At 37.9% G+C, this 19706-nt stretch overlaps 1 protein-coding gene across 15 annotated transcripts in view; it reads right to left on the reverse strand.

Moving 5' to 3' along the window:
* Window positions 1-19706, reverse strand: part of LOC116281540 (uncharacterized) — a 204592-nt gene that overhangs the window by 63122 nt on the left and 121764 nt on the right. For 9 of the 15 annotated variants that reach the window (XR_012074942.1, XR_012074944.1, XR_012074943.1 and 6 more), the window contains exon 1: window positions 18415-18478. The exons of 5 other annotated variants lie outside the window; for them this stretch is intronic. Coding sequence is in view for 6 of the 10 variants with exons in the window: in XM_072965775.1 (XP_072821876.1) it covers window positions 18415-18461 (47 nt within the window). In the remaining 4 variants the exon portion in view is untranslated. Of the gene's footprint in view, window positions 1-18414; window positions 18485-19706 lie in introns of those variants that run through there. One more of the 15 variants, XR_012074949.1, reaches the window with a different exon arrangement.

Here is a 19706-nt window from a genome sequence, read left to right on the forward strand (position 1 = left end):
TTATACTTCTATAAGAAAAAAAAAAAAGTAAAGTGGTTGGATGATTTCCTCAGTAGTGTTGCTCTTTACATATAAGCACATTTACTCCTCATCATTAAAAACATCAAGCAAAAGTGTATCTCTAAACTCCATTTCCTTGAACTTACAGCCCATTGTCTCTCCTTGCCTTCAAAGCCAGGTTTTATGAAAAAGCATTTTATGTCCATTTCCTCACTTTCATTCAGTTTTAAAACCTCTGCAAGGTGACTGTCCCCACCACACCAAGGAAGCTGCTCCAAGCAAGATCATCAGTGCCTCCCAACTGTCCAATTCCCTGACCTTCCCTTTACCGCCCTGTGGCATGACCATCACTGCCTCATCAGAATTCTCTCTACTGCTCCCTATGTGTTCTCCAACTTCTCCCCATCTTGCTGACCTTTAATCTCAGAGCTTGGCAGGCTCTTCTTTCATCGTCCACTTGTGCCTTAATCTGTGTTCTCCAGGAAAAGGAGCTGAGGCAAAGCTTAAAGTGCTATTAATATCTGGGTGGTACAAGTCCAGTCAGGGCGAGTTTTAACAACAACAACAAAAAAGCCTTATAAGCAATGCAGACAAAGAGCAGTTTGCTGGAAGGTGCGCTGACTGAGATCGACTTGGCAGGCAGGGCTGTCTGGGAAGGCTGACAGGAGTCTGAAATGGGATGTCTGCTCTTTCCTAGATTAACCTATGCCAGACACAGAGATGCTAGCAGCAAGGTCTGCTCCAAGAGGTTTACAGGCATAACAGTAGACAAGAGGGGAATGAAGCGGCAGAAAGCCTGCAGGCTGGCAAATCAGGAGAGAGTGAGAATGTGAAGTGGGAACTTTCTATTTTACAGCCAAGAGAAACATAAAATGATGATCAATGTAAGTTTGATGGATAAATAACAATTTTTGACACTACCACAATAATCATATCTCATGTTTGAAAAGGATCTGAGTCCATGGATGAAGGTCCTTTATGATACCCCAAGCACCCCTACTTCACTCACTCTGATCATTGGCCACTCACTCTTCCCCAAGGCATTCTATTACAATTTCAAATGGTTCAAATTGTTGGGAAGTTCTTTATGTTGTGCTAGTATCTGTTCCTCATTTACTTTTACTCACTTGCCCTGGTTCTGTTCTATGGAGACAAAGGTAAGATACCTAATCAACTCTCACATGAGAGTTCAAGATACTGTAGTCAATCCTAAATTAGTTCTGGCCTAGTCTCCAGTTTCTACATTGTGCCTTCTCACTGTCCAGTCATTTTTCTCTGAACCTACATTCATCTGCCAATGTCTCTTTTCCTGTGGTCCCCAAAATGGACACACTACTGTAGCTGCAAGGTCTCGCCAGTGTTGAGACTAAAACTATTATTTCTGCATTGAAGAAGACAGCAGTCTTCTGTTAATGTAATACCGTTTCACTTTGAGGAGGCAGCCATATGATACTGTTAAAGTTCTGGTTAATGAAAACTTCTGAGTTTTTGTTATGTTTGTTTGCCTCTTTATGTCTGTCTGTCTCTGCTAATACTGCTGCTGTCTAGCTGTGGCTTACCCAATTTCCATACATCCAATAGTTTGGAGGATTTTTCAAAAAATATATCCATAGAGCTATAGATTTATTCCTAAAGAATTTCATTTTACTATACTCATTCAATATCAGCCTATTGAAATTCACTTAAATTTCTGATTCTCTTATATTGGTTATTCCTCCAGCATAATTTCTCTATTTAGGTATGAATATGCTGATAAATCATTCATGAATGCAGATACACCCTGAAACCCTTCTTTAACCGGGTTTGTGTGACTATAAACCTAAACCTTAAGAAATTGCACTTTTTATAAAGATTCCCTAAGTACCTCAGATGTCTCACTTTTCAGAGTGGCCTACTCCTAATTAGTACAAATTATTGAGGCTCTTCAGAAATTATATCAGTGCAATTTGTCAGCAATCTGTAAAGTGATTTGCCATTGCATCTGGCACTGACAGTTGGCAGCAAGTGTACTTCACTTTTAAATGATCTGGTGACAGTTGATAACTGTCATTCAGTCAAATCCTGAGTGCATCTCCTGTCTAAAGAGAGGCATACTCAAAGATGAAGCAATGGAATCAGCCAACAGACTCCTGGGTATATCCTAACAAATCATTTATTCTGGGTATCACTCTTGATATCACTGAGTACACATTAGTCCAATGTATCAAACACTAAAACATGATAAATCCAGTTTTCCACTAATAATCTAATTCTCATATTCATTACTGTGATTTTTTTGCTTCCTAAACAGACTCCTTGTCATTTTGGGGGGACAGAAGCATTTTTTATCCTATACTGGTAACATTAAATCTACTCCCACAAAGGTTGGAGGAAGAGACACAATTAGAATGGGGCTGGCAGAGGTAAACATGGTCAGGATTGATGAAAATGTTAGTGGAAAACTGATAGATCAGCCATTGCCATTTGTTTTTGGAATTAATGGATGTGCTTTAGAGCATGATTTATGGCATAAGAAGGGAACTGAAGAAGGCATTGCGGGCAGTGTATAAATAAATAAGAGTTATCTCCTGCACTCAATGGGTTCCCAATCTGCTAAAAAAAAAGAGAGATAAACACTTGTTAAGTTAATAACAGATGAAGAAAAATACAATAAACAGAAGCAATACATGGTCTTTGGCAAAAAATATAATAGAGGAGATTCATAGAGGATTAATGTTATGAGTTGAGGTGGCTGAGATTGATTAACATTTTTAAGATGCAAATGAGAACGTTTTTATAGGGAAGGAACTATTTGAGCAATGTTTGGTAGACATAGTTTAACTTCATAAAATGATAAATTATATGCATGAGGAACAACAGAAACTGATAATTTACATACTCTAACATTTCTTCAATCAATAAATTATTGATTAGAATTGAACAGACAATTCACTCAGCTGTGATGACAACAAAGGCCTAGAAGAAGAAATACTCTGCCCTCTAAACAGATTAAAAACCCAGCAGAAGAGACCAGAAATGATAATTACATAAAAATCTGTGCATTTGTATGGAACCTATAATTTCAGTGCCGGAGTTAACGGTATGATTATTAATCCACATGTGGTTGATATATGTGTGTGTGTGTATGTATATATATACATACACACACACACATATATAAAACCATATAGTGAGTAATTATTATATAATATAATTATATATTATATATTTTAATATATATTAAGATTTTACTTAAATATGTACATTTAAATTAGCCCCAACATTGGATTATGATAGACCTAATTTTAAATTCCTTGGAATCAATTTCCTGTAACATGATTGTTGCTTCATTATCTTCTTCTTAAGAATGAAGAATTTGTCCTCACTTTCTTTTGTGTATGAGTTTCTATAAAGCTTTTGTTTCATAGAAAATATATTATGGGCTGGGACGCTTTATGTTCTGTGTTTCAAGAATTCTAATTGTTATTCAAGGATCTCTTTAACATTCTGTATAATGAAGAAGAGTATTACTCTTTAATCATTGCTTGATAGATTATAATCAGCATGTCTAGACAAAGTGAGTTCATGTTTTTCTCCCAAGAAAATTAGCAAGCAACAATTATGCAGCTTGTCCACTTTTTTGTAAGGCAAGCTTCAAGAGTTTCAGTAACTCAAACTCTTGGAAGATGACAAATCAATCGATAACAATCTTCTGCATTTAAATGGTTTCAAGGTATCCCCTGCATGTACACAGTGACTACTTCCAAGGAGGCTGCTACCTTGGGTTTCTTTCAGTCTTTAATATTTTTCTACTGATAGAACATTCTTTCTACTGATAGAAAGAACTGATAGAAAGAACATCTGGAGAATAACCTATTTATGAACTGCTCCTTTAATATACTGTTGTTTTGTTCCTACCACTTAGCTTTAGTAATATGCTTAAGACAAATCAGTGAGATCATAGGAAAACAGTGAATTTTATCTATACTGAACTTAGAAATCTCCTTGGATAGTATCTAAAAGGCAAAGCAACTACTTCTCTTTTCTTCCATGTGATTATTAAGATGCATATCTTTATACTAGGACAGTGTAAGTAGTAATTATTTATTCTCCCTAATATCTGAAATTCCACAAGATTGCATAATCTGGGAGAAGAAACAATCACATAAACACAAAATCACAATCCAAAGTAGTGGAAGCTTGTCACTGTAACAGATATCTCCAACTAGGTAACTTAGAAGAGACTTCATAGTGGAGATAATATTTCAAATGAGATTTGAAGAATGAGAAGTTGTTCATCAGATGGGGGAGAAGGGTACACCTAAAGAAGAGAAAAGCATATATGAAGCCAAGAAAGGATGACACATCTTGGCATATTCAAAAAGGAATGGGTATCCTAGTGGTTTATGTGTCCTGATGTCTTAGTCAGTTTGGGCTGCTATAAGAGAGTATAGTAGACTGAGTAGCTTACAAAAAAGAGATTTTTTTTTTTCCCTTACAGTTCTAGAGGCTGTAAGTCCAAGATCAGGATATCATCAAGGTTGGGTTTTAGTGAGAGTTATCTTCCAGGTTGAAAATGGCCATTTTCTCATTGTATCCTCACATGTCAGAGAGCAGAGAAGGGAAGCAAGCTCTCTTGTGACTCATACAAGGGCATTTATTCCACTCATGAGAGCTCCACCCTCATGACCTTATCTAATCCCAATTACCTCCCTCGGGTGCCATCTCCTGATACCATCACACTGGGGGGTAAGGTTTCAACATATGAGACGGTGGAGGGGTAGGGGAGGTAGAGGAGTGGGGGTGGGGACACAAACATTCATGTGCTTTGTAATGTATACATATAGCAAATCACCTTGTTGTATACCTTAAGCTTACACACACACAAAAATAGGAATTAGGTGACATGGAGAAGCATACACAGAGAAAGAAATAAGGTGAAAGGTTGGATGGAACAGATAATAGTACTTATATGCATATAGATATTTCATTTTCTTACAAAGATATAATGAAGTTTTTACATCACATCTGCAATCTTAATATTCTTTAATAGTCTTTTCACCTTGGTTCACATGATCCACAAAAGATAAACCTTGAAGCAACCTGAAAGATCATTTGGTTCAACAATCTCATCTTCCATTATAAAGAAAAAGAATAATAAATCATCCTGAAACCTGGTAGGTTACAACAAGCACCGTTTCTTTACCTCATGAATCTGTGTGTTGGCAGGTCTTCTGCACTGACTACCGATCTAGGCTGGGTTCACTCATGGCTCTAGAGTGAGCCCCAGGATGAATTGGATCTAAGATCATTCAGCTAGCACTGTGGCTTGTATCAGACAGATCCACGTGGCTTCTCCAGCAGGGAAGCCAGGTTGGTGGCTAGGCTCCAAGAGAGCGAGAGGAAGTGTGCAAGGCCTCTTGAGGCACAGGCTTGAAACCAGTTCTACTTTGCTTTTCCCATTCTGTTGGTCAGAACAAGTGACAAGGCCAACTCAGATTCAAGGGGTGGAGAAATAGGCTCTACCTCCCATCTTTGGATGAAGGGAGATGCAAAGAACTATGGCATTTTTCTTTTCAATCCACCTACCAAACAAAAGTTTTATGACCAGCAGTGCTATTTGCACTTTGAAGCAACTTACATGTCTGTCTAGCTATTGAAAAAACCAGAAATAAACTTTCTCAGTTTAAATTGAGTTATATCCCTCCATTTTTTCCTAGCACTCACCTCAATAACCCATGTCCCTTTTATCATACAACTTTTTTAAATACCATGCATAAATTAGTAAGAACATTAATTTTCATGAATCATTGCGCACTGCTATTAGTCATTGTGCTGCTTTCATAAAGGGTTTTCAGAAAGAAATGCAGCATTGTTAAATATTTTCCATTTCGTCCAACACTGGTCAACTAGCTTGTGTCCACCGGAAATCTCATCAACATAGAAGAACCATCTTTGGCTCTTTCTATATACACCCAAACACAGACAGCCCTCCCGATTCCAAGGGTGCTCATTTGCAAATACAAGTAAGGGGATAAAAATATGAATGCAAATGTATTCTTCTTTTTTAAAAAAACAGATTTGGATCACTTTAGTATATTTTTGGAAAACTTTGTTCACTTCATCTTCTTGGCATTTCATTATACTTTACGATCACAAAGTCAACTCTCCTGCAACAAAGCGAAACATGGCTCTTTGAAATAAATGTTGTCATTAACAAGCCATGCCAGGCACAGTGACAGATTTGCAGCTGTAATGAATAACATTTCCCGCAAAGTTCTTCTGTCTGACAGAAAAGCTGTGACATTACTGCAGGCAACAGTCTTGAAAACGAAAAGATTGATTGATGCAAGTGGATAATTGAAACCTCAGTACTGTCACATGCGTGTCAGCCTAACAACCAAACTACTAGTCTAAGATAATATTTATCATGATACAGCCTCTCCGTGAATAAAAAAAAACCCACATGTTGAAAAATGTAGACTATATCCCATTAAATATGATTTAGAGGGTGCCATTGTAGATGAGTCCATCAACAGCAATAAATTACACAGTTCTCAAACTTACCCTAAAACTTGCATTGTATTTGAAAATTAGTTTCTGCAACGAAATCCAGTCAAAGCAAGCATTTAATTCTCTTCTAATAGCAAAGTGGAGGATACATTTTGTAGTTCATCTGTAATTAACCTTGCAGTAAATCAGAATTAAAGTGGCTATCTTTGAATAAGTAAACAGGATAAAACCTTCCTAAAACTTTTTTTTCAAAGCATATTTCTGAAATACTGAACATACATGTCCTTACAGAGAGAAATTATATCAAGAAACATAGAATATACATTTTTGCCTATGGTAACTTTCATATTCAACAGTTTGGAGAAAAAAAAAAGGAGCATTACTACAGAAAAGCAAAGATTGTATCATGTAAATTACCTATTCATGGGGAAAAGACAGGAACCCTGAGGTCCCAGCTTTTCCAGCACATTTGTAATCTTTGAAAATGGGTGCCATTCTCTGGGTTTAAGTTTCCCTATAGATGTCTTTTAAAAATTACAGTGGTTATTAGGGTGACCAACTTGTCCCAGTTTGCCTGGGATGTTTCTTAGTTTTAAAACTGAAAGAAAGTCCTACATCCAGGCAAACAGAGATGGTTGGTCATTCTAGCAATCATGAACATCTTGGGTACCACAGGGTCTTTCAAAACCATGATGAAAAGGGTGGATCCTAGGGAGGGAGGGTAGAGCTCAGTGGTAGCATGTGTGCTTAGCATGCATGAGGTCCTGACTTTAATCCCCAGTACTTCCATTAAATATATAAATAAAAATAAATCTAATTGCCTCCCCACCAAGAAAAAATTAAAATAAAAAAGAGTGGATCCTTCATTTAGAAAAATGTACATACCCACAAAATATTCTATACAATTTCAGAAGGTCATTGACCTTTTTATGACTTTCAAGTCAATAGCCAATCTCCTCGATTATCATTCCAGTTCTTTCTAGCTGCTATTGGGTCTGTCATTAGTGAGAAAATCTTCTGTGCCTGTTGTCAATGTATAGTTTGCATTGCACTGAACAAACAAGGGGGGGATGAGTTTTGTCACCTCAGGGCTTTATAATTCTAATAACATACAGAACAAGGGAAATGACATTTTTCCAGTGAGTATAGTGGGAAAAAATGGACATAACAGAATGAAAATGGCCTTCAAAATACTTTTAATCAAATTTGCCTCATAGGTTTTGTTGTACCGTTAATGTCAAACACATCCCAACCTTTTCACTAGATTTCTCATTTCCTGTTATGCTGTCCATCAAAGTCTGCATTCCTTAAAACCTTTTCTTTTCTTTGTTCAATTATGTTCTTTTTATTTGTTTTTGTTTAACTTTAATTTTTCTCTAAGATGATACTGTATGTCTAGATGTTCTTTCCTTTTTTTCCTAAATACTTTATCTTGTTTTTGTAGCACCAACATTTTCATCTTCTTATTTATCTCTTTCCTTTTGACAAATGCTATAAGAAGGTTGTAATATATTCAGAATTCTGGAAGGGTCTCACCGTTAGCACTGATATCTAAGAGCTCAGATTAAACACACAGTTCTGCAATTTCTTACCAGAATTCTGATTTTAAATCTTTATTTAGACATTTTCCTACCACAACAACATGAATATAAGAGAAATCCAAATTTCTTAGTCAAACAACCAAAGCCCTTAGCGTGCCTTTCAGTCTCCCACTACTCTTCTAAGCTGCCCTTGGTCAGTCATCATCTCAAATTCGATGTATGTACACCTACCTCCACACCACTGCCCTGATCTTCCTCTAAGTCCCTTCTTTAAATACTGCATGACCTTTAAGTTTGAACTCCTCCACAGTTTATTCTTTCAATGGAGCACCTGCTATGTGCCAGGTACTGCTATAGAGCAAATCACAGAAAAAGAAGAAAAATAAACAAATAGACAAAATAAATCATATAACATGATTAGAATATGATAGGTGCTATGAAAAGATACAAAGTAGAGCAAAATAAGAGGCTAATGTCAGGAAAGCAGGGTGACAGTTTTAATTTTAAATTAAAGAAAGAATTTAATTAAATAAATAGGTGGTGGAGGCCTCCATGAATGATCAACCTTCTAACAAAATCTGAAGGAAGTGAGGCCGTTGATGTATCTGTCTGTAGATTTGTGGATTCTGGTGCTTTCCAGAGGTTAGAACTTGAGGATGCTTGTGTTGGAAGTTTCTGGAGAAGGGGATGGTTAGCTTAACAGCTTTTCTAGGTTAATTTTCAAGCTCTTATCTAGCACTTAGTTTCTGACAGTTAGGCTGCAACTGCTCAGAAGCATTTACTCATCCTAGATGGCACAGAACCCTTAGTGATTGCTCCATTTCCTTCCAATCTGAGACCAACTTTGCCCAACTCACTCTTGAATCAATGGACTCAGATATGGCACCACACATACTGAAGACCTTTGGGGAAGCCCTCTATCTCTGTCCTTCCCACTTGTCAGCTCCATGCCCTCCGGTACCTCCTTAGCTCCCTTTGTCTGCCTTTATGTATAAATTAATAAAAATTTAAAAAATTAAATTCTTATTCATCTGTTTCACAGAGGTGGGGATGTACTTTTTATCTTTACATCCCTAGCCATGATGCTTAATAAATATTTATTGAGTGAATGAATGATGGGCGCCACCTAATACACTTTTTATGTTTACACATACAAACGTGATATCAAAAAAAATTAAGAGATCTACCCCAGGTCAAACAGCTTGTTAACAGCAGATCTAGAATGAACTGCAGGTCAAACAAGATGGGATCACCAACTCAGAAGAAGGTATACCCATGGCATATCATATCAATGAGTACAGAATGAGTTTTTCTACCACCAAAAAGTATGTGTTTAAATAGTAAAAGGTGCTACTAAAATAAACCAAGTATTTATTGGTATCATTTTCATTAACTACTTTGGTAAAAACACTACCGGAGTGCTAGGGAAATGTGAGATCTTGAGAAAGTTAGCCCTCTAACTTATCTCATTTATCCTTAATTTATTCCTATGAGACCAATTAGCTGCAAGCCATCCACCCAACCCTTTCTGGGATGCTTGAGAAAATATCAGGTCAATATAATAATAACCCTCACCTCAGATATCAGCATACTTTGAAATGATATCTAAATTTTCGGTTGAAATGTGAAGCCCCATGTTTCAGGTACTGTATCAGCCCTTCCGTGTATATGTGCAGAGCAACGGGGGATCCTGCCGGTCACCTCTGGGCAATCCTCTCCCATGGCTGTCAAAGCCCAGAACACTGTCAACCCCTATACCCTAACTGCATGTCTGAAATCTGCTTCTTATTTGCTTCCTGTTGGCTCTTTTTACTTAGAGGTTTTGTTCTAGTCCCTTGACTTCAAATTTCTGGAACAACCTTATTTTGCATTAAACAAATCTGTAACCTCCATTTTTACATGAAGCCACCATGGGGCCTACTATTCTGGGAGATGCCTCTTGATTCTCAATTCCCCCCGTGGACCAAATTCAATATGCTTTCCCCTTGATTATTGCCCCCAGTCCAAGGACATGTGAACAAAAAACACTGTAAAGCATATCAGTATACAAAGAATGCTGAAACCAAGTCATCAGCGGCTGCTCCCACCCCCCAGTGAAGACAAGCCTGCAGCCCAGCCTCTGCAGCCACTCACAATGGTGCACCCAGAGGGGACTCAGAATAACAAAGGACAGGATACTGGCCCTAGGTAGCTAGGTGCTTGTCAAAGGAATGAATTCAATGAGCCCAAATGTTTGTTCCCTCCCATACATAGAAAAGCACCAAATTCTTCAACTTGAGGTGCCTGGTTTTCTTTAGATAACAAGTAATCTTTTATTGTTCCAACTACCTGGTCTTTGTTGTAAAGCCCCTATATATCCTAGCTCCTCCCCTGCCTCTTTGGAGCAGTCCCTCAGAGCGATCTGAGAGGCTGTCATCCAGGCTGGAGTCCTCCCACCAAATAAAACATAACTCTCAACTTTTAGGCTGTGCATTTATTTCAGTCGACAGACATTAAGTCAAAGGGCATTAGCTCCTATTGGTGTTTAATTCAGTCTCCCTGTGTTTATTACCTGCCACCCATCCAGAGGGAATCACAGCTGCACATCTTTTCTGGCCTGCACTATAAACTTTACCAATTTGTCTTAATGGAAAGCTGCTATTTTTTTTTTCTTCAAGCCCAGTATCCTTTCCTAACTCGTGATATAAATTACTTAGGTAGGCAAATACTAAGTCTAGTTAATTTAAGGGGGAAAAAAAAGAATTTATTGATGGTGGATGGTGAGTCATAAAACTGGAGGAATGACGGAACAATAGATATCAGAATAAACTAGGAACTAGGCAGCTCCTGGTATCTGACATCTGGATCTATGGAGTTATCTCTTCAAGGAACCACTATCAGGATTAATCACTGTGTGTCTTCCCCCAAAATACCTACACTCTAATCCCTGGAACTGTGAACAGGTTATTTTACATGGCAAAAGGGACACTGCAGATGTGACTAAGGATATGACCTTCAGATGGAGATCCCAGATATTGTGCCAGGCCCAATGTCATCACAAAAGTCCTTAAAAGCAGAGAAATTTTTCTGGCTGAGTTAAAGAAAGAGAAAGTTGTAATGATGGGAGAAGGGTCAGATGGTTATGATCTTGCTGACTTTGAACAAGGAGAAAGGGAGTCAAAAGCCACTGAATGAAGAGAGACTCCAGAAGCTAGAAAGCGCAAGGAAATAGATTCTCCCCTGGAGCCAGAAAAGAACACAGCTTAGCCAGCACCTTGATGTTAGCCCAGTGAGACCTGTGTTGGAATTCTGACCTACAGAGCTATAAGATAATATATTTGTGTTATTTTAAGCCACTAAATTTTCTGGTAATGTATTACAGCAGCAATAGAAAACTAACACAATAAGATTTAGGAGAACCTCTTTCTCCAAGTTCCAAAATAAAAGACAAATCATTCCTTTCACCTCCAACCCCTCTCTCTAGGAAGAGGGGTGGGGAGACTGAGCTCACTCATTCAGAATTTTGGAGGGACTGTAAATCTCATTTGGATGGTCTGCCGTGACCCATCTGTAGCATGCAAGGAAACACTGCCTGCTTGTCTCTGCTTCCACCTTTTTGACACAGCAGATATCATGGTGCTCAAAATGTCTATGTGGCTTGGAATTATTTATGGGGCTTGTATAAAACTCTGAGTAAAGAATCAGAGCACAGGCCCACAGAGTTTTGAAATGAAACAATGTCCCCTTTGACAAGTAACTGTTTCCTCTGGGAAATAGTTCCTGACTTCCTCCTGGGGTCTGACGGATACTGAACACAGGCCATGGGTCAGCAGGTGATCATGTACCCGAGTTGTTTCTTCTTTTACTTTATTGTACATAATCTATGTTGGTAGTGGGTAAATTTACCTAAGATCCACAGGTTGTACAACATCATGACAGGAAAGAGACTAAATCAGAACAAATGTTCATCATTCAAATGTTTTGAAAACAAAATTAAATAAACACATTAGACTGTAGTTTAGGGTATATGTTTGATTGCACATAGGATAGTTATGCCGATGGTGTGTGTTTGATGTGGACGTAAAGATGTTATGAATATGGACAGACAAGGTCTGGGCTACAGGGCACATCTGCTATTTTTTTCTGTTCAGCATTACCTCTCATATTGCCATCATCACCTTATTTTTTTTTCCTTTGGGGAGACAGCCTTCTCCTGTTGTAAGATGTCTACACACAGCTCAGGATAATGCTCTCCGCTTTCCTGGACAAGCAGTTCACATATGGTCCAGCTTGGACAATCACACATGAAAGACCTTGAACATTTGTATCTTAAGCAGAATGTCTCATAGCTGGAAAACAGCTGAACCTGATTCACTCTAATGGTAAAACCCTGAAAAGATTGTTTACCAGTTTCTCCTCCCAAGATCCCCAGATCTTCCTGGTTCCCAATCTCTCTCTCTGGCCCGGATTTTTAAGCTTTTCCTTCAGTAATGTAAGCCACTGCTTGCCTTACTAATTAATTCCTGTTTTAAAAAACAAGAGTTTTTGTTGTTGTTGTTACTTGCTGTTAATGAACTCAACTGACACATTTGCTCAAACATTATCTGAGCCGTTCATAAAAGAAGAATCTATTTTATACAATTACCTCAGACCTTGCTTAATGAAGAGTACCCACCCTGGGGTGTACGAGGGCAAGTCACACACTGGGAATCACTTAACCACACGGGAAGCACCTTCTCTGGCGTTTTGTCAGTCTTAATATTGGATGGAATTCTCTGTGCCCTTTGGGAGGAGCTGTCCCACTTGTACTATCTTTGACACTATTTTTAAGGGGTATTTATTCCTCTTTGGAAACTCTTCAACAATGGGGAATTATTGGGTCTCCACCCCTATGTGCTGTCAGAGTCCCCTCCCTCCTCCAGTTACTTCTCACTCCTAACCCATCACTCTGAACGAGTGGCAGTTCATCCAGTCATGGCCATCACTACCAGGAGGCAGCAGTGGATGACTGCTGCGACCATGGGTACCTCCACGGTCACCCACACCCCACCATCAGGTAACGGATTTATGAATGATTGTTAGGATCTGTTATTTTAACAGCTTCAGTTTTGGGGAGCCACCCCACATTATTCACTAGTAAGGATCCTAACTTCTTCACCACTAGATAGGAGCGCTTTCCACAGTCCACTAGCTTATATATACCATAAATGTCCCAAATTGACAGTAAGACCCCACCACTAGGCTGCATCCTCCTTCCTGTCACTGGAGTTAAGGTGTCTTTGCTGGTATACAGTGCTAAGCATCCAAAGGTAACTTGGATGTTGCTCCTCATTTTAATTGTGTAACTGTTACAACTATCCATTCTGGCCTCTTCCATTGGCCAGTGAATGTCTTCGGATCCATCCTGATATCATCAGTAAACAAGGAGGAGGAAGAATACAACTCACTGAAGAAGCCACTTGCTCTAACCCATAATATCCAACACAGCCACAGACACCGGTGAGGGAGTTACTAGGCTTCACTTAGAAGAAAAACTACAAAAAAAAAAGTCCTTTTACTTAGGTATACCACTTTAGTGGTAAATATTACATTTATAAATAAGATATCAAACAGCACAATCAGACAGACGGTAACTAGTGGCTAGACTCTTCCCCAGAAGACTCTGATACAGCTTCGCATCAGACTATCCACGTGGGTGTCAACACATGCGTTGTATACAACAGGCTTGTTTGGATCATAAGTTTCCCTGAATGATAACTGGCCCGTAGGCCAGTTCCACATCCTTCTTTCTAAGCCATAAGCTTAGTCATTCCTTATCTGGCAAAGGATTTGAATGTTGGGACACAAACCTAGAGTCAAAAGAGTGAGAAATTTGGGAATATAAGTCTGATATTTGACTCTCCACTGTAGTAACTGATGAATCTTCCAAAATGCTTGCAGTAATCCAAGGTTTGTTAGACACAACTAAAAGGGGATCTAGCGGATTAAATGGTGGCCCCCCCAAAAGATAGATCCATGTCCTAATCCATGGAACCTTTTATTACCTTATATAGCTGACAAATGATATTGCCTTCTAAGAAGTGATACTTTATCACTCCTTTTGAGAGAAAGAGTCTATCCTGGATTATCTAGGTGAACCCAAGATACCATCACATGTATCCTTATAAGAGAAAGGCAGAGGGGGTGCTGACACAGACAGAAAGTAGCAGGAGGCAGTATGACCATGGAGGCAGAAATTGGGGCAATATGGCCATAAGCCCAGGAATGCTAGATCAGCCAACAACAGCTGAAAGAGGAAGGGAACCAGTTCTCTGCTAGAGCCTCAGAGGGACACAGACCTACTGACACCTTGATTTCAGAATTCCAGCCTCCAGAATTGTGAGAGACTGAATTTCTGTTGTTTTAAGCCACTAGGTTTTTGATGACTTGTTACAGCAGCCACATGAAATGAACAGAGGGGATAGAAAAGTCTTTTCTGGATTTGTGTTTCTACCTTATTCAGAGATATTTTGTTCCATATCATTCAAAAGCATTAGAGAAAACATTTGACCGGTGACAGTTTCAACAGGCTCCCTCAAGGTAATTAAAAATTCTCATGCTTTGAAAAGGCTTGCCAACAGACAATCATTGTCCCACAACTACCTTATCCAAATAAACACTTCCAAATAAGCACTTACCTAAATAAGCACTTCCAAATAGCTTATGCTCCATGATGGAGGTGGGGGTGCATGGGGGGTGGTAGAAATATCAGTGATATGCAGGTGCACCTCTCGGACTGAAAAACTCACTTCAATAGAGTTTTGGTTTTCCTTTTCCTTCTCTGCTAATAGAAACGTCTTAAATAAAACACTGAGCATTGAATCACTGGCTTTCTACCCAGCAGGCAAAGACACTCTCAACTTGAAGCAAGTTCTATTCAGATTTTGATAATTTTTTTCAGTCTTTAGAAACATATAACAACTCAATTATACCAAATTCCCTTAAACCACCACAATCAGCAGTGACTAAGCCTTAATACCATTAATTCAAGGCCACTCATCTCAATTCATTAAGTCACTGAATCCTCCTAGATTCCCTCCCATAAGGTCACAGGGACTCCATCTTTATATGACGCTTCTCCCCTTGCAAGCAGCCCACGTTCTACTCAAGGAGAAAGAATATCGTCTCCATCATACCACATCTTCTCTAGCACTCTTTCATTCCTCAAGTGTCAGGGAATCTCCAAAGTCAAAACTATTGATCCTTCATATGCCAGTCTTTCGTTCCCCCACCATAGCCCAGCAAGTTGAAATACGTAAGGAAATTCTTCCTGATCTCCTGGAATATATGCGCCTGTATACATTAGTACCCAAGGCAGATTATATGTAGTTTGGTCAGATACCACCTGAGTGTGGTTGCCAATATAAACAATACAACATTTGACATAGATTGAAATGCATCCCAATTAGCATACATTTCCTCAAATGTGCATGACCTATGCAAAGATCTATTATCAGTGCCTCTGTTTAACTAAATTACAGAGGTCAAGGCCAAAGGTTAGAGTGGATTAGTAGGACCATGACATCAAGATGTGGGATGCTAGTTGCTGTAATTTTTCTAAAGGCCAAGGACTCTGTTGAAGAGCTAGTTCAGAGTCTGGCCCAGTATGACTGGAATGTAATGAACACCTAGGTGAGGAAGGCTTCTAGGAGATAATAAGTCTTAACATCAAACAGAAGAAGACATCTAGGTATTAGAAGTCTATGGATTCATCATTATTGAAAAACAAATGAAACTGAGGACGAAAACAGAAAAAAAGTTAAAATTACATAACAAAGGAAGGCTAGAAATCCAATTTTTATGGCACCATGTTTTACAGATTTAGGGTGATGATTTCAAACTTCAGTGTTCTTACAAATCACCTGGGAACTCTGCACTTTTTAATTCAGTATATCCGGGGTTAGGTCTGAGAGCCTGCATTTCCTGCAGACCCACAGGAGATGCAGGCTGCCGGTCTAAGGACCACACTATGAGAAGCAAAGCTTTATAGCTTTATAATGAAGGTCTGAAATAGTGAACTACCTTTTCCTAGCTAGTTATAACAGCACATATGTTGCTCTTGGGTCTTGATTAGTTCAGTGCACTCAACTACATGCTTATCTACAAGCCTAGAAGAACAATATTGAAAGCTGATGCCCTGAGCCATCTGCCATTGTAGATTTCCAATTATGCTGTGTTCTTTCCATTAGAAGCTGTTATGTTACAAGATCTCCGTAACCAAGCTTTCCAGTTGATCAAATCAGTGACTTGTGCCTAAAGGTGGATGGCTGAGAAGGTAAGAAAGTGCTTGAGGAATTTACACTGGTCACAAGACATTAGCATGAGTTAATAGCATATAAAAGAAAGGGAATTTTATTTCTCTTCTAGAAAGCAGCCATTGCAGAATCCTGACCAATGAACTTGTTCTTTGCAAAATTATTCCTATCAAAGTATTGATTAGAAGCTGTATTTTGCACAAACATATGGAGAAGGAATTAATTTTAATTCAGAAAATAGAAAATATTTGTAAGGGCTTATAAAATGCTAGGCTATTCAGCAAACTTCTCCAAATTTTCTATATTTCTATGGAAAAGTTCCAAGATTCTTTACTGAAGAACCGTATTGAACAGAATTGTCTAAATTGTGTTTCAAAATTCAAAGAGTTTCTGATTTTAAGTCAAACCACTTCTACAACAATCACAGTTTTGTGCCACTGATAGTAGCTTAGTGTTACGTCAGGCGAGCTTGATTTGTCCATCATGCCTAATCTGAATATTAGTGAATAAAGACACTGAAGGAAGGAGAAAAGTCCGAAACCTGACACCAGTCCTTCCCACTGGATCCAAACATGTCGGGTTGGGGGGAGGGGGCAGTGGATGACAGAGGCCATTCAGAAGCCCCTGAAGCACAAAGGCTTGTTTTTCGAGTAAATACTGTGAAAATTCTCTAAGTTCCCGCAAACTTTTTAAGTTTCCCATATAAGAAAGTGATATTATTATGATTATTTTCTATTATGTTGTATTTGAATCAATTTATTCTGTAAATTATGATAAACATTCTAAACAAATTTCAAAATGAGACATCTAAGAGGATAAATCTGAAGTTCAGATGTCATAATTTGTGGGGAAAAGAGGCTAGTAATTGACAAAGCCAGATGGTGAAGCCAGATTTTCTAAGGCCAGTTTTTTTCACATTCAGCCAAACCAACCTTCCATGTTATCTTTTCATAATCAATGAATAGAATCAATCCTGCTGATTATAATGAGAAAAAATGCCTTACTGTCTCCAAAACAATCCAAACATATTGTGGATATGAATGTATCCATGCTGCCCTTCATACATTTTTACCACCAAACTCCTCTTTCCTAGGACCTATGGTGACAGGCCAAGGTTGAGCCGCTGCATTGGCATCATTTGAGACCTCAGTCATTGCAAGGTTCCAGGTTCATACAGATGAGGGTGATGATGCTGCGTTTAAATATATATATATATATATATATATATATATATATATATATATATTCTTACCAACTTTAAAACCTTTAGAAGCACTTTCTGTCCAACTGGTACCGTTTAATATATTTGAAGACCATACCTCCTAAAAATTCGTAAGAGCCATCAAATGAAAGAAACAATAACTGTTCTCTGGCTAGCATAATCAGGAGAAGAGTCAAATTTTTTCACCCATGAATAGAGCACAGTCATGGTCTCATAAAACGATGCTTCCTTATTATTTAAATGATTATGTCCCTTAGGAGTGTATGACAAGGAGTAGCAGTGTGATACTCTAGTGTCTGTTACATCTATTAGAGGTCTGCAGTGATTTCTGTAGGTTGTCATGTGACTACATGATGGAAAACAATGACTACATGATGGAAAACAATAAAGTAAAAAGTTAAATATGAATATTTTTACAGTTTCAAAACATATCTTTTTAAAAGTGTCTACTCTTTCCTTGCCATTGTATCTATTTCCCAACACAGCCTTTTCCTTCTCTTCCCCCCTAAATTCATCTCCTTTGCTTCAGAGTTAAAAGTAATGTCCATTTAACATCAAATCTCCAAGAATTCATTATGTGGGTCATCATTGTGTGCTGTGGAGAATTCAACCTTCCTGAACTGAGTCGATTTTGATTCTTCAATATCTATGCAAAACAGTTGCTAAATGCTAATAATATAGAAAATGAAACATACTCAATCATCATTTGGAATTTTTTATGAGAGAGACCATGAGTGAAAATTTAAATCCACACAATTGTTATGAGCTCATATATCTGCTCTGCTTATAATTACCACAATCATTTTCCAGCTAATAGAATAATCATTAGGAACAGATAACTTAATAATGTGTGCTCATTAGTTGTTTCCAGGTACATTTTCCTGACCTTTGAGTGAAAATAATCCCTCCTAGGTGGGAGGCTCGAGTGTCCATAGTTGGTTGTGATGCAGAAAGGCATTTTCAGAGTTTGTCTAGAAGAACCAAAGGAGGGATAAAAGGAAGTCAGGATTTGCTGATCTGCATCAAGATGTGTCAGATGATGAGGAGGATTATGACATATCGAGTTACTGCCACTATTTATTAAGAGAAAGATGCATAACTTAGCATTTCCTACTAAAATTTCATTGTAAGGAAACGAAGAGTTACTGAGTAAGGGCCACCAAGCTCATCTCCTGGAATTATTTCCTTTTTGCCACAATCCAGACTGGTTGCCATCACTCATTCCTGACTCATCGAGGGAAAGTCTTGCCTTTTTCTATTATTGTCATTGCTTTAATTAAATGTATTCAATTATTGTGTAATATGAGATGTTTTATTAATAACTGTGCAAATTATCATGGAAAAATGTCCTTTTCAATAATGCCATCACATCAAATTCATGAAGGAAGAAGGAAAATAAAAGCCTTGACTCAGAGTCCAGGTTTAGCATAAGGAAAAAAGCAGGAGTCCTCAGTGCTCTGTGTTCCATGTCAAATAGTGCCCCCACCATCATTTTCATCACCATCAGTGACCATCAGAACTGGCATTATAAAACATATGATTCAATAAAGCTCCAACCCACTACAGTGACATTGCCCTCTTGTAATTCATGTCCTTTGAAAACACAGATTTCAGCATTAGTAATGAAAAGCCTATATCTCTGTTCTTTGTTCAGGTGAAATTAAGTTAACCAATTCTGCTTTTTTTTTTTTTAATAGAACATCAGTATACCAGATAATGAATGTCTAATATAATTTCAATATTCTAACAAACAAAATTAAGCTTTATTATTTGAATAACTATAATAAAGCAAGCATATTTGATGTGATTAGTTCTTTCATCTGCAGGGTCTTCTGTTCAAAGAAAAATGTAAAGAATATTCAAAGTTTATATAAAACTACCGATTAACATTCCAATTACAGAATTTTCAAAAAGAAAAAAAATCGGTTGCAAATAGTGTTCTTCTACATTAACAACTTTGAATACACTTTCAAAACTTGAACATTATTATGAGTCCTATTTCTAATACCCTAGCCTTAAAATATTAAACAGAAAACTCCTGAAAAAAAAAAAGCATATAACTTTCTTCCTCTCCTTCTTCTGTCCAAAAATGGGTTATATTTTTAAATAACATTTAAAGGAGAATATAGTATTTATATTATTATAATAATGAGAAACGGCCTTGAAGAGTGGAATGTG

Source organism: Vicugna pacos, chromosome 8, assembly GCF_048564905.1.
Source record: "Vicugna pacos chromosome 8, VicPac4, whole genome shotgun sequence".
Lineage (NCBI taxonomy): Eukaryota > Metazoa > Chordata > Mammalia > Artiodactyla > Camelidae > Vicugna > Vicugna pacos.